This window comes from Vulpes lagopus, chromosome 1, assembly GCF_018345385.1.
Source record: "Vulpes lagopus strain Blue_001 chromosome 1, ASM1834538v1, whole genome shotgun sequence".
Lineage (NCBI taxonomy): Eukaryota > Metazoa > Chordata > Mammalia > Carnivora > Canidae > Vulpes > Vulpes lagopus.
In genome coordinates this window covers 6429575-6453239 of record NC_054824.1, presented here as the reverse complement: position 1 = coordinate 6453239, position 23665 = coordinate 6429575, and the positions used below count along the sequence as shown (strand labels likewise).

At 36.8% G+C, this 23665-nt stretch overlaps 1 protein-coding gene across 10 annotated transcripts in view; it reads right to left on the bottom strand.

The window, feature by feature from the left end:
- Positions 1–23665, bottom strand: part of AK9 (adenylate kinase 9) — a 117463-nt gene that overhangs the window by 70312 nt on the left and 23486 nt on the right. For 9 of the 10 annotated variants that reach the window (XM_041759135.1, XM_041759768.1, XM_041759067.1 and 6 more), the window contains 9 exons: positions 21881–22009; positions 18742–18816; positions 15614–15712; positions 10883–11022; positions 10622–10802; positions 6747–6891; positions 5357–5470; positions 5171–5266; positions 1686–1834 (listed from right to left, as the gene is read on the bottom strand). In XM_041759135.1, coding sequence (XP_041615069.1) covers positions 1686–1834; positions 5171–5266; positions 5357–5470; positions 6747–6891; positions 10622–10802; positions 10883–11022; positions 15614–15712; positions 18742–18816; positions 21881–22009 — 1128 coding nt within the window. Of the gene's footprint in view, positions 1–1685; positions 1835–5061; positions 5267–5356; positions 5471–6746; positions 6892–10621; positions 10803–10882; positions 11023–15613; positions 15713–18741; positions 18817–21880; positions 22010–23665 lie in introns of those variants that run through there. The other variant, XM_041759678.1, reaches the window with a different exon arrangement.

The window sequence follows — 23665 nt, the reverse complement described above, 5'->3', positions numbered from 1 at the left end:
TTGCACTTCTTCATCCCCTTCCTCATGTTGGGGTTTTAATTTGTATTTTTCTGATAATGAATGATGTTGAGTACATTTTAATATGCTTATTGGCTATTTGGGTATTTTTTGTATGCATAAAAATTAATCCAAAGTGGACATCAGATCTAAATATGAAAGGCAATGCAAAATTTACGGAAGAGAACCTAGGAGAATATATATCTTCCTGATCTTGAACAGCCAAAGACTTCTGAAATAGGACATAGGAAGCACTACCTATGAAAGAAAAAGTTAATAAATTGGACTTCATTAAAATTAACTCCTAGTATTCAGAATAGAAGATATTTGTAAAGATAGTTGCAACACTTCTAACAAAGGGCTCATATTCAGAACACATAACTATAAACGAAGACAAAAATAAACTATTTAAAAATGAGCAAATGACATAAAGGAGCATATTTCTTTATCTGGCTACATTTTTTTAAGAACCTTATTTTTCTTGTTTTAGAGCAGTTTTAGGTTCAATCCAACTACTTTCTAAAAATAGTCTTACTACTCACAGAGACCATCAAAATTGATGACAAGTCAATCCCCTACACAGGTCTCTGTTCTCTTGAGAAAGACAATCTGATAAGAGATTTGATGTTAAAATCTCACGTGGTTTAAACTCCTCCAGCATCCCAGAGTGGCAGTTTATCATCTAGTGACACTATATACATTCCTATATCAGAGGTCTTTTTAGTATTCCTTGTAGATGTGTATCTTCTAGAATAACCTCTGAAGAGAATGAAGGAAATTTTCAGCGAAGGGCAAAGACGGGACTTCCACAGTGCTAAAGATGTCCCTTACTTGTGTGTCTCTCCTCGGGGATACTTTGTCTCACTTTCCATGCGGAGATGACAGCCCTGGTTGCAGGTGGGATTCCTACACCCTGTACATATCTACTTATCACATAGTACATGATAACTCGAAGATTGGATTATGCCTCAGCCTTCCCACCTGACTGATAGCTCCTTAAAGAGCTGTGTTTAATTCATCCTCATATCCCTAGTAGTTAGCACATTACAGGGCAAATAGTAGGTCCTCAGAATTTTCCTGAAGTAACCAACTGGTGTCAGAACAACTTGAAGAGATACAGAAGAAGTTGCGAAGTTGAAAGCTCTCTATGGAGAGCCTGGAGGGAGACAGCAACTCACCTTTGGTACAGTCTGGGGCTCCAGGAGCCCACCAAAGAAGATTGTTGAGAGTCCAAAACAGATTTGTTGTCTTTGACTTTTGCCCTGGAAGCTTACTCAAGGTCTCTGTACAAAATAGATCCATATGGATGTATTGTTTCTTATAGGCCAAAGATAAACCTTCTGATTTGCCAGCGGTATAACATACCACCTGATGCTTTATTTTACCCTTAGATTGAACAATCACTTGTGTGTCCATTCATTTCCCTTATGAATACATGTTCAAGGTGGTCGGGTGAAATAAATTAGCTATGGAGTGAAATTTGTCTGTTTCCAACTAATCAGCTCATAGATGAAATACCTAACTTTGGTACTGGCTTCATGGGCACCATATTTTAACCAACTGAACCCCATTAAAGAAAAGAAAAGTTAATGAAGAATTAATTTCAAAGCTATGAAATGATATTGCATAATTGTTGATATATTAAAAAATTACCAAAGGGCATAAGCATTCGGATCTGGATTTCTTACCTCTTTGATGATTTCCTCTAGGATTTCAGCATGTTTTTCATACGGCTGTTCAAAGTTCATATCCTTTGTCATTTTTATAGTCTCCTCTAGTATAGAAACCACCTCTGGATGCTCTGCAGTTACCTCTTCTATTGAGTCTTCTAATAGGTCTAATGTAAAATAATTTTAGTGGACAGTGCTATTGGCAATAGAACATGATTGTTAATACTTGATCCAAGAAAGTACTATTTTTGTGTTACCACGGTACATGCTCTAAGAAGGGGGAGATAGACTAGGGAGGAAACGTTAAGTCAGGAAACATAAAACATCAGAGCAGTGGCTTAAAGCCAGTGTATCAGAATGAAAGTGAATGAGGTAAGAAGTCATGTCCAGCAGGAGTCAATACCCAGGAAGCCAGGTAGAAGAGATAGGGACCAAAGGATTCCAGGGTCAAGCTAAAACGTGAGCATCTAGGAGATGAATCAGAAAACAAGATGAATGCTTCCAATTATAAGCATGGGACCATGTGAAACTGTGAGAGGATAAGAGGTAGGCAAGTAGGCAGGGGTGGAAGAAAGCGTGCCACAGGCTGATTTTTCAAGTGTTGTACTTCCTTCTTGCCCTCACTGTGTGCTAACTCCTTACACAGCTGAGTTGGCCCATAGGCTACATCATGATGTAGGTACTCATCTACTCCTCTAATAAGACAGAAGATTGGCAGCTGCACCAGACTCCTCAACCTCTGCCTTTCCAGCTGTGCTTCCTGACCTGCTGCCCCAGTGCTCCATCACCAGGGTCTCCTGATAGAGCCCAATCTATCCTAGCCCAGAAATCTCCAAAGGGCCTTCCAAGAGCAACTGCTTACTGCCCCCTGCTGTGAAGTGGGAGGTTTGTTGTTGGGGATGTACAGAACCAGCAGTTCCTCGAGAGCCAGAGTGGAAGAGTCAAGAACCCACAATCTTCCTTCCTGTAGCCTTTGAGAAGGTGGCATGATGAGGCAGAAATAACCAGGCAAAGATACCAAATGTTCTAGAAGCTGCTAGTTGTTCACTCAATATCCATTCTTCTCTTTCTTAGTAACAGAATCCTGATTTTGTTGGGGTCAGCAATGTGCCCAGCTAAAAGCACTACATCTTCCAACTTCCCTTATAACTTAGATGGCCCATAGATAACATGCAAGCAGATTTATTTTTTTCCCTGGTGAGTCTTCCTGTTATCTCTTTAAAGAGGAATAACTCAGCTGGGTGGAGCGCTAGTTTTTGTCCCTTGCCTTCTCCCTCTTCCTGCTAAGCATATTGATATAACAGCTGAGTACCACCAGCCATTTTGTAACTTATTCTGGTAGCCACATGCTGGGGATGGCCAGCCCTTGTCTTCACAATATTCTTTTGCACCAAAACAATATATCACATTATCTTTTGTGTGTGTGTTCTTGCATGTCTGTTTACAATAGAGTAGCCTTTAACATAGAGTATTAATAATTTTTTTAAAATCACATATTTCAAAAAAATAAATTAATAAAATCACATATTTCTCCTTCAAAATTCTGAAGGAATTATTTGTGATTTTCAGATCCAAAATCTAAGAGAATCAAATTACCCAAACATTAATTTTCCCTTTTTGGATTCCAACTTTAGATCTTGATCAGAGCCTTGAAAACTTTTAAATGTAGATGATTCACTGGTTTCTTTCTCATATGTGAATAAAACATTGCTAACACCTAAAAACCAGTATTACATTGTAGGCGATTGCCAAAGAAGAGTGTGGTATGTATGGGTCCAGGGAGCCAGGACTCGTGTTCCCAAATTTTTTTAAATTGAAATTACAATCACAGTAATTAAATAGGTAAATAGAAGGCACATAATATCCGCAGTGAAAATAATGACTTAACCTATAACAAATCCAAGAGAAATTTTAGTTTCATATAATGCCAGTGGATCTAAATTGGAAAAAAAATATATCAAATTTGCTGCTCCTGAAGTAACTAACCATCTCCTGGCTTCAAGAGGTAAAGGCTTGCAGGGAGACTGTCTTTTTACCAGGGCATGCTTCTACCTTGAACTGCCTCCCCTACAGAGAAAACAGACAGTATGGGGAAGGGGCTTTCTTTCTGTTTTGGTGCTAGGAACTCGGCAGCAGCTGGATGAGGCTGGCAGATGTTACTTGGCCAAAATTTTAATATCTCGGGTCCTCCTGTGAAGAGTGAGTGTGTGTGTGTGTGTGTGTGTGTGTGTGTATTGGAGGAGGAGAGCCATACGTAAGTTTCTGACAGTACCCAGTTCAGTTCCTACTAGGATTAAAATAAACACCAGCCAAGCACATCTGTCTCAATTAAGAGGAACCAACCAAACAAAAAATCAGCTCTAGATTATATAACACAGTGATTTACAGAAGCATTTAAAAACTAAATACCAAAAGGACCCATAGAAAAAAAAAGAATATAAGTATATATTAAATCTCTGGCTGAGAAGATGACTTTGTAAAATCTGAAAGGAAATGGAAGAAATCAATGAAGTGAAAGTAATGATTTGACCATAAAACTATGAAAAATCCCGCTACTTCAAAAATAGCAAAGTGATTTAAAAGACAAATGACCCAATGTGGAAAAAAAAATGAAAAATAAGTGACTGATACAGAAAGTTTTATAGAAACCATATAACTGATATAGAAACTTAGAAAAATGAGCCAAAGACAAAAATGGTCACCTCAGAAAAGAAGAAACATGTGGTTAATAAATATTAAAATATTAAATTTCAGAAATAGTCAAATAAAAATTGAATTATATTTTAAAAGAAAATATGCCAAGGAAACAGTAATACATATTTTGTATATTACTGAGGGGAACATAATTTGGAATAACTTTTTTTTTGGAATAACTTTTATGCAAAGCAATTTGGCTCTGTCTATATCTTCATACTAATTAAACTTGTGATTCCACCAATGTCAGCATGCAGACAATGTAAACACGTCATTAAAGCATTATTTGTAGTAGTGAACAAAAATCTGAAAAATAAGTTTACAACACAAAGTACTACTTAAAACTATTATCTATGAATAGGGAAATTGTGCAGTAATTTAAAATGAGAATTAAAATACTTCCTAATGAAGTAATATAAATAAATGTTGATTTATAAATAAAAAAAGGTAAAAATAGTTTACACTGTAATTACATTAATATACGAATGGAAAAAAATTTTAAGGGTAAATAGCACTAAATGGTAACATTTCACAGCTCACACTCTAGGTTTGTGATGTTCTGATTCCAGAATGTTAGCTCTTAAGAAAGAATTTATTATCTTAATAGATTTTTCTTCATTCTAGAAAATCTATTTCTGTTCTATAGCTGCTCAGTTTAAATCTATAAGCAAAAACCTATTTTTTTTCAACTTATGTGTCCCATATGGGGCATCATTTTAAGCTTCAATATAAACATGATAAAATACAAAATAAATGGAAATAAGATCCATATGCATGGCATGAGCCATTCATTTTGTTACCATCTTTACCAGTTTTAGAGGCTTGATCCTGAAGGACATTTTCTGAACTCTTTTTGTCTTCATTGTCTTCTAAAAGGCTTTTTCTTTGGGATTCATGGGTGAACACTGCATGAAAGAATCATATGCTTTAATAGCTAATCTGTTTAGATTAGGAAAGATTTGCCTAAGAACATCAGGAATATATATATTTTTTACCATCTTCATCAAATGAAGACCGCGACTCTTCTAAGCTCTTATACGGATCAGTTGGGAACTTGCCATATTCTTTCCCTTCAAATTCTCTTTCAAGGGCTCTTAAAGTTGACTGTTCTAAAAGACAGTAATGGGTTGTGTTAGCAAAATATAGTTGGCAGTGGGGAGACAGGGATGGTCATTAAATCTGCTTTAAAGACAGGCAGACTTGAATATAAGTTCTGACTCGGGGAGTGTGGCTTTGGCAAATCATTTGATCTCTCTGTTTTGATTTCTACTGGGCATAATGAGGATCATCAAATCATCAAGTATTGTTGTAAGGTTTAAATGAGTAGACTCAGACACTGAGGAAATGCTTGGCACACAAGCAGCCTATTGCATGTTAGCTGCCATCCTCCATATTACTATAGAAGTGAAATTAGCAAAACTAGCGGTAGAACCAGCTAATTAGTGGAACCAGAAAATTCCATTTAAAACAATTTTTAAGAACCCCACTGTCAGATTTAGAGTAATTGTGGAATTTGAAAAAGAAAAGGAAGAGCTTCTTAAGTTTGCAGTGTATAGAGAGATTGCGTCTGTTTCTGTATTTTTCATGACTTCAGCCGAAGGCAAACACTTAACCGACTGAACACCCAGGCATCCAAGGGTGGCATGTGATCTTAGTGCTGGTCTTTTTGCTGTTGGGCACCATGTTGGACTCTTTTACTTATTTGTAGGCTGATGAGAAAGAAGAGGCAGATTAGGCAAATAACCTGTTCTTTCCTAGCAAAAGCTCAACGTTGCCATGCAGGAAGGGATAATTTCCTTACTATTTAAATAGTTTCAAGAACAGAAAATGATACAAGCTTTGCAATTTATATGAAAAGTTTTCCTCATCTGTAAAGTTACAGAATTGTGTTAATTGATCACTAGGGCTTCTTCCAGTTTCGTTGCCTTATGACTGTTTTGAACTTGAAATTAATACCTCCAAAGAAAAGATATTGATTACGATTGGGGCTGACAGCAGCAGCAGCAGCAGCAGGAGCAGCAGCAGCAGCAGCAGCAGGAGCAGCAACGTAAACTCCACGAGAATCAGGTGGAGTGCCCTTGTCACTACTGGTTATCAATAAAGGTATAAATTCTATTCAGTCTCTGGCCAACTCAAAAAAGTAAATCCAAATTGGGAAGCTCTTTCTGAGCTCTCTGATTCCTTTCCTTAGAGGTCAAGGCTTGAAATCTTTTCTCTGTTTACGAATCAGGTTTATGTATATTTGTGTCTCCAACAAAGTATTAATAGGCGACACTGTAGAAGGTGCCAGGGTTCCAAGGTGAGCAAAGCAAGTCCCAGCCCTCAGGCAGCCAAGGCTGAATTGTTGACCTACGCTCAGAACACACATTTGACAGAGACGGTCACCTTGTCTTTTAGCTTGTAGTTTTATGAGAAGCTGCTCTCTCACAGCTTTAATCGCCGTTTCAGTGGCCTGGGCTATCGTATCTCTTACTAACGTTTCAAGGGCTTTATCAAAACGCGGTTGAACAAGCTTGGCATAGTCAATTACCTGCAAAGAATATTTGAGAAAAACAACAGAAGCAGAAATCACTGGGCATTCTTGAGCACATTGTGCATCTATATCTATTTCTATATCTAGACTTATCTACCTTAAACACCTCAATGCTACTTGAGGTATGTTATTTTCAGAATCCAACGATTTTTGAGAACATGCCTTCATAGAAATTCAGCCCTACTTTTCATGTAGTATGATATACTTACATATGTATGTGTCATGTAATATATATTCGAGTTACACATTTTTTCAAGCTACACATTTTTTTAAAAAAATCAATTTTGTGTGTATGACTTACAATAAACTTAAATCCATTTTAAATATACAGTGTGATGAGTTTTGACAAATATGTACACATAACAACAACTACAATGAAGATATAGAACATTTATATCACCCCAAAAAGTTCCCTCATGCTTTTTTATAGTCAGTTCCCAGCCCCTGGCCACCCCTGTTTTCTGTCACTATATATTAGTTTTACCTCTTCTAGAATTTCATATAAATAGAATCATACAGTATGTAATCTTTTCCAAGCCTTTCCCCTTAGTACAATCTTTTTGAGATTCATCAGTGTAAGTGTATATATCAGCAATCAGTTCTCTTTTATTGTTGAGTAGTATCCCTGTGTGAAGATGCCAGTTTTTTTTTATAAAAATCCATTCATCTTTGATGGATATTTGGACTTTTCCAATTTGGGGCTTCTATAAATAAACTAGTAATGAACATCTATGAGGAAGTCTTCTTGTGGACATATGCTTTTATTTACCTTGGACAAATGCCTAGAGGTGGAATTACTGGGTCATATGGTAAGTGGATATTTGATTGTATAATAAGCCATTAAACTGTTTCCAAAATGGTTGAATTATTTTATATTTCCACCAGCAATTATGGAAATTACAGTTACTCTGTATCTTTACCAACACTTGGTTTTGTGAATCTTTTAAATTTTAGCCATTCTAGTGGGTATGAAGAAGTATCTCATTGCAGATTAAATTTACATTCCCCTAATCACAAAAAAATTGAGCTTCTATTATGTGCTACTGGTCATTCTTTTACCTTCATGTTCAACTTTTGCCCATTTAAAAAATTGGATTATAATCCTATATATATATTCTGAATATAAGTCCATTATAAGGTAGATAATATACTTTGTATTGAATATTAGGATGTTAGATATAGTTTTCTACATGCCTTTTAAGTTTAAATAATATTTTCACACTTTTAGATTCTATTTTGCTTTTCCTTCAATACACTTATATTACATTATTCCATGACAAAAAATATACATCTACACATCATTTAAAAAAAATTTTTTTACACATCATTTTTTAAAAAAGATTTTATTTATTTATTCATGAGAGACCCAGAGATAGAGGCAGAGACATAGGCAGAGGGAGAAGCAGGCTCCCCATGGGGAGCCTGATGTGGGATTTGATCCTAGGATCCTGGGATCATGACCTGAGCCAAAGGCAGACCCTCAACCACTGAGCCACACAGGTGCCCCTACAGCATCTTTTTTTTAATGGATACACAGTATTGTATCAGATGAACATATTGCAGCTTATTTAACTAAAATGCTAATAATATACACTTAGGTATACATGTTTTTGCTATTATAAACTAGGCTATGATGAACAAAGTTATGTATATATCTTTTATAGTTTCTTTAGGAAAAATCTATAAAATAGAATTAACAGTTCAAAGGATATGTATGGACTTTAGGCTCTTACATATTTCTAATTGTCATCCCTAATGGTTATACTCTTCCCAGCAGTGTATGAAAGTGCACTTCCCCCATCCTAGCCACACAACAATATTGGTTGTTAATAGTGATCTTTCAACTCCCAGCAGTGAGATCAACATGGCATCTCTCTGTTATTTTGGCATCTCTCTTGTTATCAGGGAGGTGATAACCCTTTTCTCATGATTCTTGGCTATTCTATTGCATCTATTATTTTGTGAATGGCTTCTTTGCTATTTTTTCCATTGGGACTTCATCTGCATATTGATTTGTAAGAGCTCTTTTGTTTTAAAATTATAATTCCTTTGTCTGACACATACTGTAATGTAATGTGAAATGGCAAACCACAGAATGGTATAAAATATTCGTAATGCTTATTGTCAAGAAAGAACTTGTATACAGACAATATAAGGAATTCCTACCAAGAGCATGCAAAAAAATTTTCAATGGACAACAGACTTGAACAAATGCTTCAAAAGGAGGCTGAATGGCCAATTAATAAACAGAAGAAAAAGTATTTAACCTAATTATTTTCAGGGAAATGCAAATTAAAATCACAATGAGATACACCTGCTAGAATGGCTTAAATTAGAAAGACTGATCACAATGAAAGTTGGCAGGAATGTGAAATAATAGAACTCACACACCGCTGATAGAGTTGTAAACTGATAGAATTAGTTTGGAAAACAATTTGGCATTATCTACACAACTTGAATGAATGCATACTCCATGTCCCAGGAATTTTACTTCTAGATATTTCTCCAAAGTATATAAAGATATCAGCCCAAGTTTTATTAACACTCAACTGGAAAAAACAAAAAAACAAAAAAAACCACTCAACTGGATAAATAGATTACAATATAATTCAATCAACAGAACGCAATAAAAAATGTATAAACTGCAGCTATATGCACTAACATGTATAAATAACATGCATAAACATCACAATCATAATGTGAAGCAAAAAAAGCCAGGCACAAAGAATGTAAATTGTTTCAGTCTAGAAAGTTAAGAAAATATGCAAAACTAACCTATGGTATTTAGATGCACATTTACATGGTAAAACCAACCACAAGAGAAAAGAAGAGGAGTGAATACCATAAAGTTGAGGGCAGCAGTTACCTCTGTGGAAGGAGTAAGAGGACTGATACTGGGAGGAGACATGAGGGGGCTTCCAGGGTGGTGGCCATCCTGTATTTGACCTAGGTGGTGGTCATATGGGTTTGTTCTGTGATTATTCACTGACCTTCACTTTTCTGTCACATTTTACAATAAAAAGTTAAAAGCAAATAGAAAATATTACACCTGCGTACAAAGGAATAGCATTTGGAATAAGGTCAAACCCCTTCCCAGGGCTGCACTGTTCTGAGTGTGTCTTCAGCCCTCATCATCTCATGCCTTCCCCCTTTTGCTCTCCACTCCAGCACTCTGGCTTTGCAGAGAACTCCTCTCCATTCTAATCCCTCACTAAATTATATCCCCAATCTGCCTGCTTCTCACCACCTCTGCTGCTATCTGGTCTAAATTAAAAATAATTTTTCTTCATTTTATTCAGGATGGAGAATAAGATCTCTGGGGAGAGAAACCAAGGAACTGACAAGACAAAGGTGTTTGTCACCTAAGAGGCTCATCTTTGTCGATACTAAGAATGATGGCAGGAGTGACTGCATGGGGAGAGGGACGGAGAGCTAGGAGGACTGTGACACAGAACACAGGAGATGAGTGAAACCCAAACAGGTAATGGGTGGCACAGTCTGCATGACATAACAGCCAGATCCGTGGGCTGTTGGGAAGCAGGAGAGGCTATGGGCTTGGAGTGGCTGCCTTTTGCAAAAGGTAGGACAAGCCCAGTAGGACAATTACCCAACTGACAGTGTAAAATTAGGAAAACAGAGTACAAATTCTGTGAATCCTAAAGTCCTACAAATTATATTCAAGGATAGATAGATAGGTAGCTAGCTAGGTAGCTAGGTAAGTAGTTACCTTTCCTTTGTAATTTTCTGCAAGTAAATTGCTAAGTGTTGTTTTCCCTGAAGACTGAGGTCCAAATATGAATACTTTAAATGGTGGTGCCGGCATAGGTGGAAGAAGATAAGGACGTGGGTTCAGTAAAAATGTTTTTAATGCTTCTTCTGATGAAAGACAGTATATTTTGCCTAGAAAACTTAAAATATGCCATAATTATAAACAACTGAAAAGGGGTATGGGCAAGTTTTAAGATTAAGTTTTGAAAATCTTACTTACCTCACAGAAAAATCTGGTAATCCTGGATAAATGTTACCTTCTTTTAAAGCCACAGGACATAAACGTCCCCATCTGCTTCTCTGCCATCTGTATCTTGGTGCGATGAGTTTATAAGAGGAGAGAGTACGCAACAGCTCATCCTGTTAAAAACAAATACTACCCTAAAAATGTGGGCATAGTTTTGCTAAAATTAACAGTATTAAGTGTTTCATTTCTTATTTGATAGTGCTTTACTATTTAAGAGATAATTTGGGAAGCAAATTTTTGCTTTTTTCTTAATTGCAACCATTCTGTATTTGTACAGAATTTAATACAACAAATAGTTTTCATTTCTGTTATAAGACCTTGTTTTATTTTTTTTTAAGATTTTATTTATTTACTCATGAAAGACACACACACACACACAGAGAAAGAGAGAGAGAGAAAGAGAGAGAGAGAGAGAGAGATAGCAGAGGGAGAACCAAGCTCCATGCAGGGAGCCTGACATGGGACTTGATCCTAGGTCTCCAGGATCACACCCTGGGCTGAAGGCGGTGCTAAACCACTGAGTCACCCGGGCTGCCCTAAGACCTTGTTTTAAATTTTATCAAGCATTTTTTTTTTTTTGTAAAAATTCTTATTAAAAAGCTTTGAGGTGCTTGGGTGGCTTAGTTGGTTAACCATCCAACTCTTGATTTCAGCTCAGGTCATGATGTCAGGGTCATGAGATCGAGTCCCACCTCAGGCTCCACGCAGGGCATGGAACCTGCTTAAGATGCTCTCTTTCTCTCTCCCTTTCCCTCTGCCCCTCCCCCCCACTTGTGCACGTGTGTGCTCTCTCTCTAAAAAAAGAAAAAAAGAAAAGGCTTGAGAAACCAGATTCTTAGCCAATTTAACTAAGTTTTTATATAGTAAGATGTTATATGCAGATTGCTTTTTTTGCATTTACTTAGCTCTTTTGTTCTTCTTAAAATATAAAATCTCTTTCTGTTGGCGACCTCCAGAAAAGTTAAGAACCACTTCCAGAGACTGCAGACTGCTGATCAGGAACAAAAGAATTGGGGAGAGTAGGCAACAGCTGGGGGAAAGGGGTCCAGCTTGGCTTTTTCCAGCCTTCAGATGTATATGTCACATGTATTCTGCTGGCTCCAGAGCTGAGTATGGAGGACAGATGAGAATGGTACCTATGGACCATTGCAGCATCAGAGACTAAAGAGGCATGCACGCTGCAAGGATGCTGCACGCATGTCCAAAATTGAAGGCTGAAAGAAGTAGCTAAATGTTAAGGAAATGGTCAATAGTTAGGGGAGTTGAATGAGACAGAGAAGCTCATCGTTGGGCCATGTTGGGTTACCACCCTTCTCTGTGGAGTCCACAGACAATCAACTAGGGACTGAAACCTATCTACTTAAGTCAGGAGGCAGTCACTCTTTCCTCATCGCCCCTACTTCTAGTACAAACTCGGGAAAAGTGTTTGAAAGCAGACACTGGGCATGCTCTCAAAGGAAACTTGTTTAAAGAGCAGATCATGCTCCTCTCTGAACCTCAAGCCTCCAAGGCCACATGTCTAGCAGATGCTGAGGGGCAATGAGAAAATGAGCTTTTGAACGAGTTTGATATTAGTCTAAAAATGCTCAGGACTGCCTCTGGTTAAACAAGGCAGACTGAATACATGCATTTGTATTTGCTGCTTTCCTAAAACTTCACAAAAATGACAGCCGCGGAATGCAAAAAAAAAATGAATTTATGAGAACACAGGCTGGAAGGGGCACCAGAAGAGCTGACAGCTGACCAGCATGGCTACACATTTTTATAAACTAGAAAGCAGATGGACGGTGGAAACTGACTTAAATTGGAGTGAGGGCTCAGCGTCTGTGGTGGCAGGAATGAGTGTGGGATGGGCAAGACAAGAAATGAGTTGACTCAGTCTGCAAAATCCTATTGGGATCAGGACCTGTTGACATCAGGTCCCTGTGAAACGGGTGACAGAGAGCAAAAGACCAGATAATTGGTTGAAAGTCTTTAAAAGGAAGTGCCGGGGGTCAGTGTTACTGTCCATTTCACTCAGTTGGCCAACTTTCCCTCAATCCTGCCACCACTTCTCCTTTAATCAGAAGACTGGAGGCTCACCTTCTGGAGAGACTGAAAGATTGATCCAGAGGATCCCGTGAGGGGGACCTCAGACACAGTCAAGGTAAGAAGTACGCATGAGAAAGCTGGCAGCTATAGCCACTACACTCAAGCTCTCCTTTCACCTGAGCCTCTTGCTGATGAACTTCTGGATCCATCCATGACCCAGCAACTAGGCACAAATGCAAGGCATACAAGAGATTCTTCAGCTCTACTTCCAGCTCTGTTGAGTTGGGTGAAGTTCCTTGTACTCCATGAGCTAAATCACCAGGCCCAGGACAAAGTAGAAATGCAGGGCCCTTGCTCTAAAGTTGTTAAGAATTTCATTTAAAAAACTGTGGGGCTCTTCTAAGGATGGGGTCCTGTGTGACTGCATGGGTTGCTAGCCCATGAAGCCAGCCTGCCCTGCAATATAGCTCTCGGATATTCTGAATATTACTGTTGGTTCTGGGAACGTCACAAGCATCATCTCCTATCATCCTTATAATAACACTATGTGGTAGGCCTTATCATCCCTCTTTTTAAATGACTGAATAAAGCATAGGGTTAAGCAAAATCACAGATCTGGTAGGCTTTAGATTTGGAGTTCAAATCTACATCTGTCTTATTTGAAAATCAATGCTGTTACCATCTACTGTGCTAGGTGCCAGGCTGACACTGTCCCTCCTCCCACCACATACGCCTCCTCACTCCCCTCCCCACCTCCACCACACATCCTTTTCCCCTCTAACAGCTCTCAGATGTAACAGGCTTCACACTCTTCATCAGGGAGTTTGAATTCCCACTGAGGTCTTTGTGTCTCTCTAACCCTTCAAACCAGTGATTCTTATCCCTGGTTGCACAGTAGAATCTGCAAGGAGGTCTTCGAGTTTTTTTTTTTTAATTGTAGTAAAATATACATAACATGAAATTACAATTCAATGACATGAAGTACATTCACATTGTTGTGCAACCATCACCACTATCCCATTTCCAGAACTTTTTCATTAACCCAAACAGAAGCTCTGCACCCAATAAACAATAACTCCTCATTCCACCCTTCCTCATATAAGTAGAATCATGTTTGTCCTTTTGTGTCTGGCTGGCTTGTGTCACTTGGCAAAATGTTTTCAAGTTCCATCCATGTTTTAGCTCATATCAGAATTTCATTTCTTTTTAAGGCTGGATAACATTCCAGTGTGTGTGTCTGTGTGTCTGTGTGTGTGTCTGTGTGTGTGTCTGTGCATGTGTACATATGTATGTGTGTGTATATCACTGTTACCCATTTATCCATTGATGGACACTTGGGTTACTTTTACCTTCTGACTATTGTGAATAAAGTGGCTACGAACATCGGTGTACAAGTGTCTGTTTGTGTCTCTGCTTTCAGTTCATTTGGGTATATACGTAGGAGTGGGATTGCTAGATCACATGATAAGTCTGTATTTTACATTTTGAGGTACCACCAACCTGATTTACATAGTGTTACATAATTTTACGTCGCCACCAACAGTGCACAAGCATTCTAATTTCTCTCCTTCCTTGACAGCACTTATTTTCTATTTTTTGGATAATGGCCATCCTACTAATGGATATAACGTAGTATTGTGTTGTAGTTCAGATTTGCATTTCCCTAATAACTAGTTATGTTAAATATCTTTACATGTGTTTATTAGCCATTTGTAAATCTTCTTTGGAGAACTATCTTTTTAGTTCTTTGTGCATTTTTGAATTGGGTGGTTTTATTATTGTTGAGTTGTAGGAGTTCTTTATATGTTCTAGGTACTAATCGCTCATCAGATATATGACTCACAAATATCCTGTCCCATTCTGTGGGTTATCTTTTCACTCTGTTGGTAGTGTTCTTTGATGAACAAATATATTTTTCATTTTGATAAAGTCCAATTCATCTATTTTTTTCCTTTGTTGCCTGTACTTTTGATAGGACTTTGATATCCTATTTTGTTTTAATTAATACCAGAGTCCTATCCCAGATTCTGTTTTAACTGGTCTAGGTATTAACATATTTAAAGAGCTTCCTAGATGATACTACTGGGCTGTCAGGTCATGATCTCATGGGTCGTGGGATAGAGCCATGCGTTGGGCTCCACACTCAGCGGGGAGTCTGCTTGAAGATTCTCTCCCTCCACCCTTCCTCCAACTTGAGTGTGTTCTCACTCTCTCTCTCTTAAATAAATAAATAAAATCTTAATAAAAAAGGCCTGAGAACTTTTTTAGCACTTAGCAATTATAATTTGATCACTGTCATATCCATAATACATCAGCGTCAGAAACACAGTAGCTATTAAAAAAATGGGTTGAATGATTGAAGGAATAAATGAGTGCCTATAGAGTTGAGGGATTTTATGTCTTTGCTTCTTTCAGTGTTGCAAAATTTTAAAAATTAACTTGGGCTTATTTCTCATTATTCTTGTGGTTAATTGTTCTGATTGTATTGTTTTTGTTTCAAAACTTTTTTTCAGTGTTCACAAAAATATTGTGATAATATTAGATCTTTTTCCTAAAAATCAAATCCATTTTTAGAAAGGTATCCTGAAACTCCTTTTGTACTTTGAAAGAATACATTAAATTAAGGTCACATCATGGAGTGAAAAGATGGACTTTCAGTTAAAAATAACTTACATTTTCCATTATGTCAGCAATTTCTTCCTCTGCACTCTGAAGTTTAGTTAGAACAGCTGCTCTTTTCAGGTTCAGATATTTAAGTCGATCCATAACTGTCTAAATTTGTTAAAGAACAAATATTTAAATACATTGGCATTTGAACATCTCAACAATTCTGAAGAAGTGAGGAGCTTCTGTAGAATACTTCCTTGCCTCTACCTTCTGGTGGCTTGCTGGCAACCTTTGGTGTTCCCTGGTTTGTAGACATATCTCTCCGGTATCTGCCTTTGTTGTCACATGGCCATTTTATCCCTATATGTCTGAGTCTCTTCCTTATAAGGATACCCACTATATTAGGTTAGACCCCACCCTAATGAGTATGAAGTCACCTTAACTTGATTACATCTAAAAATATCCTATTTCCAAATAAGGTCACATTCATAGGTATTGGAAGTTAGGACCTCAGCATATCTTTTGGGGGAACACAATTCAACCCAGAAAGTCTGCCCTTTGGTCCCTAAATATTCATGTCCTTAAAGGTCTAGCTCTGTGGGACTTCTTTAGGTAGAGGGAATACAGACATGTCAAAATGGAGGCAGATATTGGAGTTATACTGCCATGATTCAAGAGATGGCTGGGACCAACAGCAGCTGGAAGAGGCAATGTTGGATTATCCTTTAGAGGCATTGGAGGGAGCAAGGCCCTGCCAACACCTCAATTTTTTTTTTATTTCTAACCTCCCAAACTATAAGGAAATAAATTTCTGCCATTTTAAACCACCTCATCTATGATACTCTCCTATGGCAGAATTAGAAACTAATAAGGACATCCTGCAGAAGAATATGAAACTCTGACTCTGAGATGAGAGATGGTGGATTGACAAAGTTCTGATAGTGAATGGTAATCTGTGGTAGATTGTACTATTTGTTCATAATTTATCCTTCCTTCCCTTCACTTGTTAATTCCCAGCTCACTGTGGGTACCATATACTTCCCTATCCCACTGATATTGAGCTTCTCCATGTAATTTGTTTTGGCCAATGGAGTGGGCAGAAAGGCCAGGGTGTCACTGGCAAATGAGGTCTTAATAGGCTTGGCAAGTTTCAACCAGGCCTGTTGGAGCTTCTGCCCTCTACCTTGAGAAAAGTCTGTCCTGTGTTATAAAATACAAATTATGGATTTTTCCTAAGCAGGAAAAACCTGCTTAGGTATAGGATGTGAGCGAGATGCCTGGGTGGCTCAGTGGTTGAGTGTGTGCCTTCAGCCCAGGGTATGATCCTGGAGTTCTAGGATGGAGTCTCACATCAGGCTCCCTGCATGGAGCCTGCTTCTCTCTCTGTCTGTGTCTCTGCTTCTCTCTCTCTCTCTCTCTGCATCTCTTATGAATAAATAAATAAAAATTTAAAAAAATATAGGATGTGAGAAAAATAGAAGAGCAGCTTGATGAGTGGATTTAACACTTAGCAAGAAGGGAAAACTGTGGGAGGAGTGTACCTGGGGCAGGTGGTGGTGACAGTGGATCAGAGACTTTTTCTGGTACACCTAAATCTGAGATAACTCCAAGGCATCCAAATGGATACACTGAGTAGCAGTTGATTATACAGGCATGGAATTCAGGGGAAAGGTCTGGGATAGTAACACAAATTTAAGAGTTAGCAGCATTTAGTAGGGCAGATGGAGAAGAGTGAACAAGGAGCGAGCTCTGGGATTCTCCAACTTGAGAGTTGTAGAGCGTCCAGTGAAGTAGAATGGACAACAGTAGTGTGGAGTATATTCTTTATTTAAAAAACAGGTTCACTGAGATACAATTCAGATATAATTCACCCACTTAAAGTGTATAATTCAATGGTTTTAGTATAGATTTGTACAACTACCACCATAATCAATCTTAGAACACTTTCTTAATTTTTAAAAATTTTATTATTATTATTTTTAATTGGAGTTCAATTTCCCAACATATATCACCCAGTGTTCATCCCGTCAAGTGCCCCCCTCAGTGCCCGTCACCCAGTCACCCCAACCCCCCCGCCCACCTCCCCTTCTACTACCCCTTGTTTGTTTCCCAGAGTTAGGAGTCTCTCATGTTCTGTCATTCTCACTGATATTTTCACTCATTTTCTCTCCTTTCCCCTTTATTCCCTTTCACTATTTTTTTTATATTCCCCAAATGAATGAGACCATATGATAGAACACTTTCATTATCCCTCAAAGAAACCCTTTACATACTAGTAGTCACTCCACATTTATCCTGAGAGCTCCCATTGTGGTAACCATCACCCCAGGAAACCACTAATCTATTTTCTATTTTGATAGGTCTGCCTATTTTGGATATCATACGGAATCATATGATATGGGATCCTTTGTAACTTTTCTTTTACTTAGGATGTGTTCAAGACTCATCCATGTTGTAGCATCTAACAAAACTTGGATTCTGTTCTATTGCTGAATAATATCCCAGTGTATAGATACACCACATTTTGTTTTTCCATTCATCAGTATATGGACATTTGGCTTATTTCTACCTTTTGGCTATTGTAAATAGCGCTGCCATGGACCTTTATGTATAAGTTTTTGTTTGAACACCTGTTTTCAATTATTTTGGGTATATACACCAGGAAGTTGATTGCTGAGCCGTATGGTAATTCTATGTTTAACTTATTGAGGATCTACCAAACTATTTTACAAAGCAGCCACACCATTTTATAATCCCACCGGCAACATATGAGGGCTCCAATTTTTCCACATCCACACAAACACTTGCTATTGCCTGGTTTTTGTTAGTCTGTTTTTTAATTTTAGCCATCTTAGTGGGTGTGAGGTGGTAACTCATTATGGTTTTGGTTTGCATTTCCCTAATTACTCATAGTAAGCATCTTAATCACATGCTTATTGGCTCTTACTTGCTTTTACTTTTCTTTGAAGCACTTTTTGTTACACAGAGATTTTAAATTCAAATGCAATTTTGATTTAAAAATGGGCAGATAAATAGATATAACATCATATTTTTAAGTGTCAAGATGACATTTTCAAAAATACATAGTGCTAAAATGTAAATATACTTTTGATGTTTATTAAAATAAATACAATCAAGTCAATGGCTTTTTGATTTTCTAAACCTTGGGCTATTCTTACAAACATTGCACTTACCATGAAGAGTTCCTCTGGGGGCTTATTTCCATCTAGCTCAATGAGATACTGGGAATCGTGCTCAGCCATTACTTCCTGCATAAAATAGAAAAGAAACCTTACAATCCAGGATCATTGACAAAACTGAACACAAGATCAGAATCTTAACATACTATGAAGAAACCATTAAAGCTAAATTGTTAAAAAAAAATAAAGCTAAATAGTTTGCTTTATTATACATGATATAATATATATTATTTTAAATGCTTTTTTGCAAAAGCCTAAACTAGTCTTCTTATCATGAATTTTATTCTTTCTGAATTTTTTTTCAGTTCTTCTTTACACTGATGTTTTAGAGTCCTTCTAAATATAAAATGTTTGGGACATCTATCTTTCAGCACATATTCACAGAATAATTTCTGCCAAACTGATCATTGAAAATGAAATTGGTTTGTTTTACTTTTTATTTCCCTGGCTATGGGTGAGTTTCAATATTTAGATACCCATCTCTGTACATTGCCTAACCATAATATCTGTGCAATTTTTTAATTAGACTTTTTCTTTTCCTAACATTCATGAAAGTCTTTAACCCATATTAATTGCAAATATTTTACCATAGAAAATAAAAAAGATTTATCCTTTAAATTTATGGCATCTTCTATAATATATTTTTTATAATAAAATATATCTATTTTCATTGTTTCTGGATTTCCTTTCTCATTTATTTTTTTAAAAGATTTTATTTATTTATACATGAGAGAGACACACACACACACACACAGAGAGAGAGAGACAGAAAGAGAGAGAGAGAGAGGCAGAGACATAGGCAGAGAGAGAAGCAGGCTCCATGCAGGGAGCCTGATGTGGGACTCAATCCCAAGACTCCAGGACCACGCCCTGGGCTGAAGGCAGGCACTAAACCACTGAGCCACCCAGGGATCCCCTCCTTTCTCATTTAAATTAGATTTTCTCTATCTCAAGATTATATTAATTTTCTCCTATATTTTCTTCCTCTATTTTTTGTTTTTAATATTGAAATCTAAAATCCACCAGATTTCTTTTTTAAAAAGCTTTTATTTATTCACAAGAGACACAGAAAGAGAGGCAGAGACATAGACAGAAGGAGAAGCAGGCTCCTCACAGGGAACTTGATGCAGGACTTGATCCCAGGACCCCGGGATCATGACCTGAACCAAAGGCAGATGCTCAACCACTGAGCCACCCAGGTGCCCCCCGATTTCATTTTTGTACATTGAAAATGTTGAACTCTATTTGAGCTCTGTAATCCCAGAAAGTAGGAAGAATTGAGAGAGATAAGACCCATCTCTACTCTTCCTCAAGGACTCAGATAAGCTCTGTATTCATCATTCTCCATCATTCCCTAAGACTTGAGGATATCTTCCTTGTTTACCTGCCTCCATAAAATGATAGGTCCTCTTCCTTTTCCTTGAGATATTTCTCATTAATGAATATTCTCCCTATTGCAATAGTCTGAACAAAATCATCTCCTTATTTATCCAGGGCATTTTGTTTTTCACAATATTATGAGAGATTGGATTCTAAGTGCTTCTTTTTGTTTTAGATAGCACATTATGCCAGTATTATTTATTTAAACATAACCATGTTCTGCACAAGAAAGTACATAATACTTTTTCATATTCAGATTCTTTTCTTAAGCTAGATTCTTAAGAGTGGACTTATTAAGTCAAAAGGTATGAATATTCCTAAGACTAAAGATACATACAGAAGATCAGACTGGGAGTCAATTTGGGATTTGAAGACTGATAAGAATGAGAACTTGGCCTTGGATTACTCCTGAAACAGGCTATAAACCAGAAAAAGATGCTTCCATTTGCTTTCATGTCGTTTGACAGAGCACTGAATTTTGGTGATCTTGTCCTCTCAACTGAATTGAGATCTCAGCCAGGTCAGAGGAGACTAGAATTGCAGGCTCCTACCTTTTATGGCTTTCCTCCACCTTCCACTACACACACCAATACCCTGGAATTACCATAAAAGTCAATTATCTTACTATTTAACAAGTGTCATGTAGGCTTAAAGTCTAGGTTTTTGACTTCCAGGATGGAAGACCTGTTCTTATACTTAAAGAGATGATCTCATGCCCATGAATATAGTTTTCTAACTTTCTAAACCTTGTTTTAATTATGCTTTATTTCACCCTCAGTGCCAGCCACTAAAGGAGTATGCAGGATATTTCTGTTTGAAGGAAGAAAGAACATTATAGATAGATAGGCAAAGTATTCTTAAGAAGCTATGTTTAAAGGCCGAGGATAGTAGAGGAGGTATGGAGGAATAAAAGCCATACATAAGAAAGAAATTAAATTTGGTTTCCCTTTTGGGGATGGACAACGAAGATGAAAATGACCCACTCATTTGTCTATAAAAATATATAAACTTTAAAAGAGAGCATAAATCCTTTTAGTTTCTTTATCAGATGGGAAAAGCAACTTGAGGATCGTTTTTTATATTTGTGGTTCCATTGCTCAGCATGGTGTGTGGCCAAATATCCAAGTTTGATAAATGTTTGTTGAATAAATCGCCAACACAAAATTGGCAGAGTCTGCCCTAGACTTTTAACCATATATGCTTTTCACATAATTGTAACTTTAGTAATCATATTTTTAAAATGCTAATTATTTTAATTAAAACCTTCCTATTCCAATATATAATGGCCTTAATCATGTTTACATATAATCAACTTTGAATGGGATAACCATAGTAACCAGTCTGGGGATAATTCTTTAGATTATAATTTAAATAAATTAACAATTCCTTTTAGAATGAAAGATGCATCTTAAATGCACATTTGTTTCAATAAATCCATAAATTATAGATTGAAAATGTTTTTACAAGATGGTCCCTTAACATGGGTTTTCCAACCTCCAACTATAAATAATTCTTCTAGTGACTTTGGAAAATGCAGTTCATTTACCATTTTTCAATACCACTGTTGCTTTCTAAGATTAAATAATGTTGTTTTGCGAAACGGCCTTTGGAATATAGATATATTCTTTACCTATATTGATATATTCTATCAAACTTAGGTAGTGGGGAATCAGATAATAGCACAGAGGATGAAAAAATGTGAGAGAACACAAATATCAATATTTCCATTTTCATCAGTATATCTTGTTCTTACTTCTAAAGGATGAAGAATTATTTCCTTATAAAGCTTAACAATGTTTTCAATATTTTCCAAATAATCTTCAGGTCTCTGAACTACATGTTGAAGAATTTCAGCCACCATCTGCATTTCTGCAATAAATGCCTAAATGGAAAAAGAAGGGATTTCCAATATATTTATATTGATGATTACTTAATTTACAAGCTACACCCCTCCCTTCTTATACCTACATGCCTTTTTTTTTTATAATAGATTTATTTTTTATTGGTGTTCAATTTGCCAACATACAGAATAACACTCAGTGCTCATCCCATCAAGTGCCCCCCTCAGTGCCCGTCACCCCCTACATGCCTTTTTGGAAAGAGAAGCAGGTAGAAGGGAGACCAAGGATTTTTATTTAAGAGATATTGAACACCCTAAGGGGCCTTTATCAAATGGAATAAAACTTTAAATTAACTTGGATATTTATTAATTTTTTTCCTCCTCAATAGGTAGGGAAGAGTAGAGGGAAAACATCTGATTTTTAGAGACAGAATTAAGAAATTAGATTTACTCTAAATACCTGAGCTTATAGTTCATTCACTCATTCATTCATTCATTCATTCAAGATTGATGAGTGCCGAGCACTGTTGTAGGAGCTTGAGATAAACTAGTGAACATAATCAACTGAGACCCAGGGCCTCATGGAGCACACATTCCATCTGGGGAAGACGGAGCAGAAACAAGTACACAAGTAAATATATAACATAATGTATGGTGGTAAGTACTACAGAAAAAAAATGCAGGGTAGAGGAGATGAGGAGTGATGAGTAAAAGTGCTATTTTATATCAGGTGATCATGAAATCATTCTCTAAAGAAGTGACATTTGAAGGCAGAGGTAATACTACATGTAAAGGTTCAGTCAGGGCTGAGTTGGTGAGCTGGTTGGTGTTCAAGAGCATATTATTCCTATTATCATCATAGTTTATTATATTAATTCTATATTAATTCTAGTTTTCACCAATGTACATAAATCCACATTTTATACTATTTGAGTCATTTTATCTATTAAATAAGCCACTTTATAACTTTTCTGAAATGTTTTAAATACTATTTTAATGGTTAAATAATATATTAATATCCCTAAATACATGATCACCTAATCATTATTCTATAGTTGAACAAGATCATTTCAAATGTTTCATCATTATAATGTTTTACTTAATAGCTTTGTAGATATTTATATTGCTAATATCCTTCCTTAGAATAGTTCCTAAAAGTAGAAAGTAGAATTACTGGGCCAAAGATGACACATTTCAAAATGGCTTCATATACTCTGTCTTTTTCAAAAGATGCTATCAATCTTCTCTCTCCAGTAGAGGGCTTGACTGGCATACTCATGTGTTCAGTCAGTACAAAGCTTATTAGGCAACTACTGTGTGCGAAGCACCCTTACAGGCACAGGGGGTATAGTACTTGCTGCACAGAGCTTATATTCAGTGGGGTAGACAAATAATAAGTAAACAAATAACATAATTTCAGAAAGTGGTAAGTGCTATGAGGAAAATAAAGCAGGGTAAAGGGTTGGATCTTTACTGTACAGCACAACCGCTGTAGCCACACAGACCTACTGAGCACTTGAAATGTGGCAAGCATGAATTGGAATGCACTGTAAGTGCAAAATTTCAAAAGCTTGGCATGAAAAATAAGATGTAACTTTCAGAATTTTTATGTTGATTATATGTTGACATAATATTTAGGACATATTGTATTAAATAAAATATATTATTAAAATTATTTTCACCTGTTTCTTTTTGCTT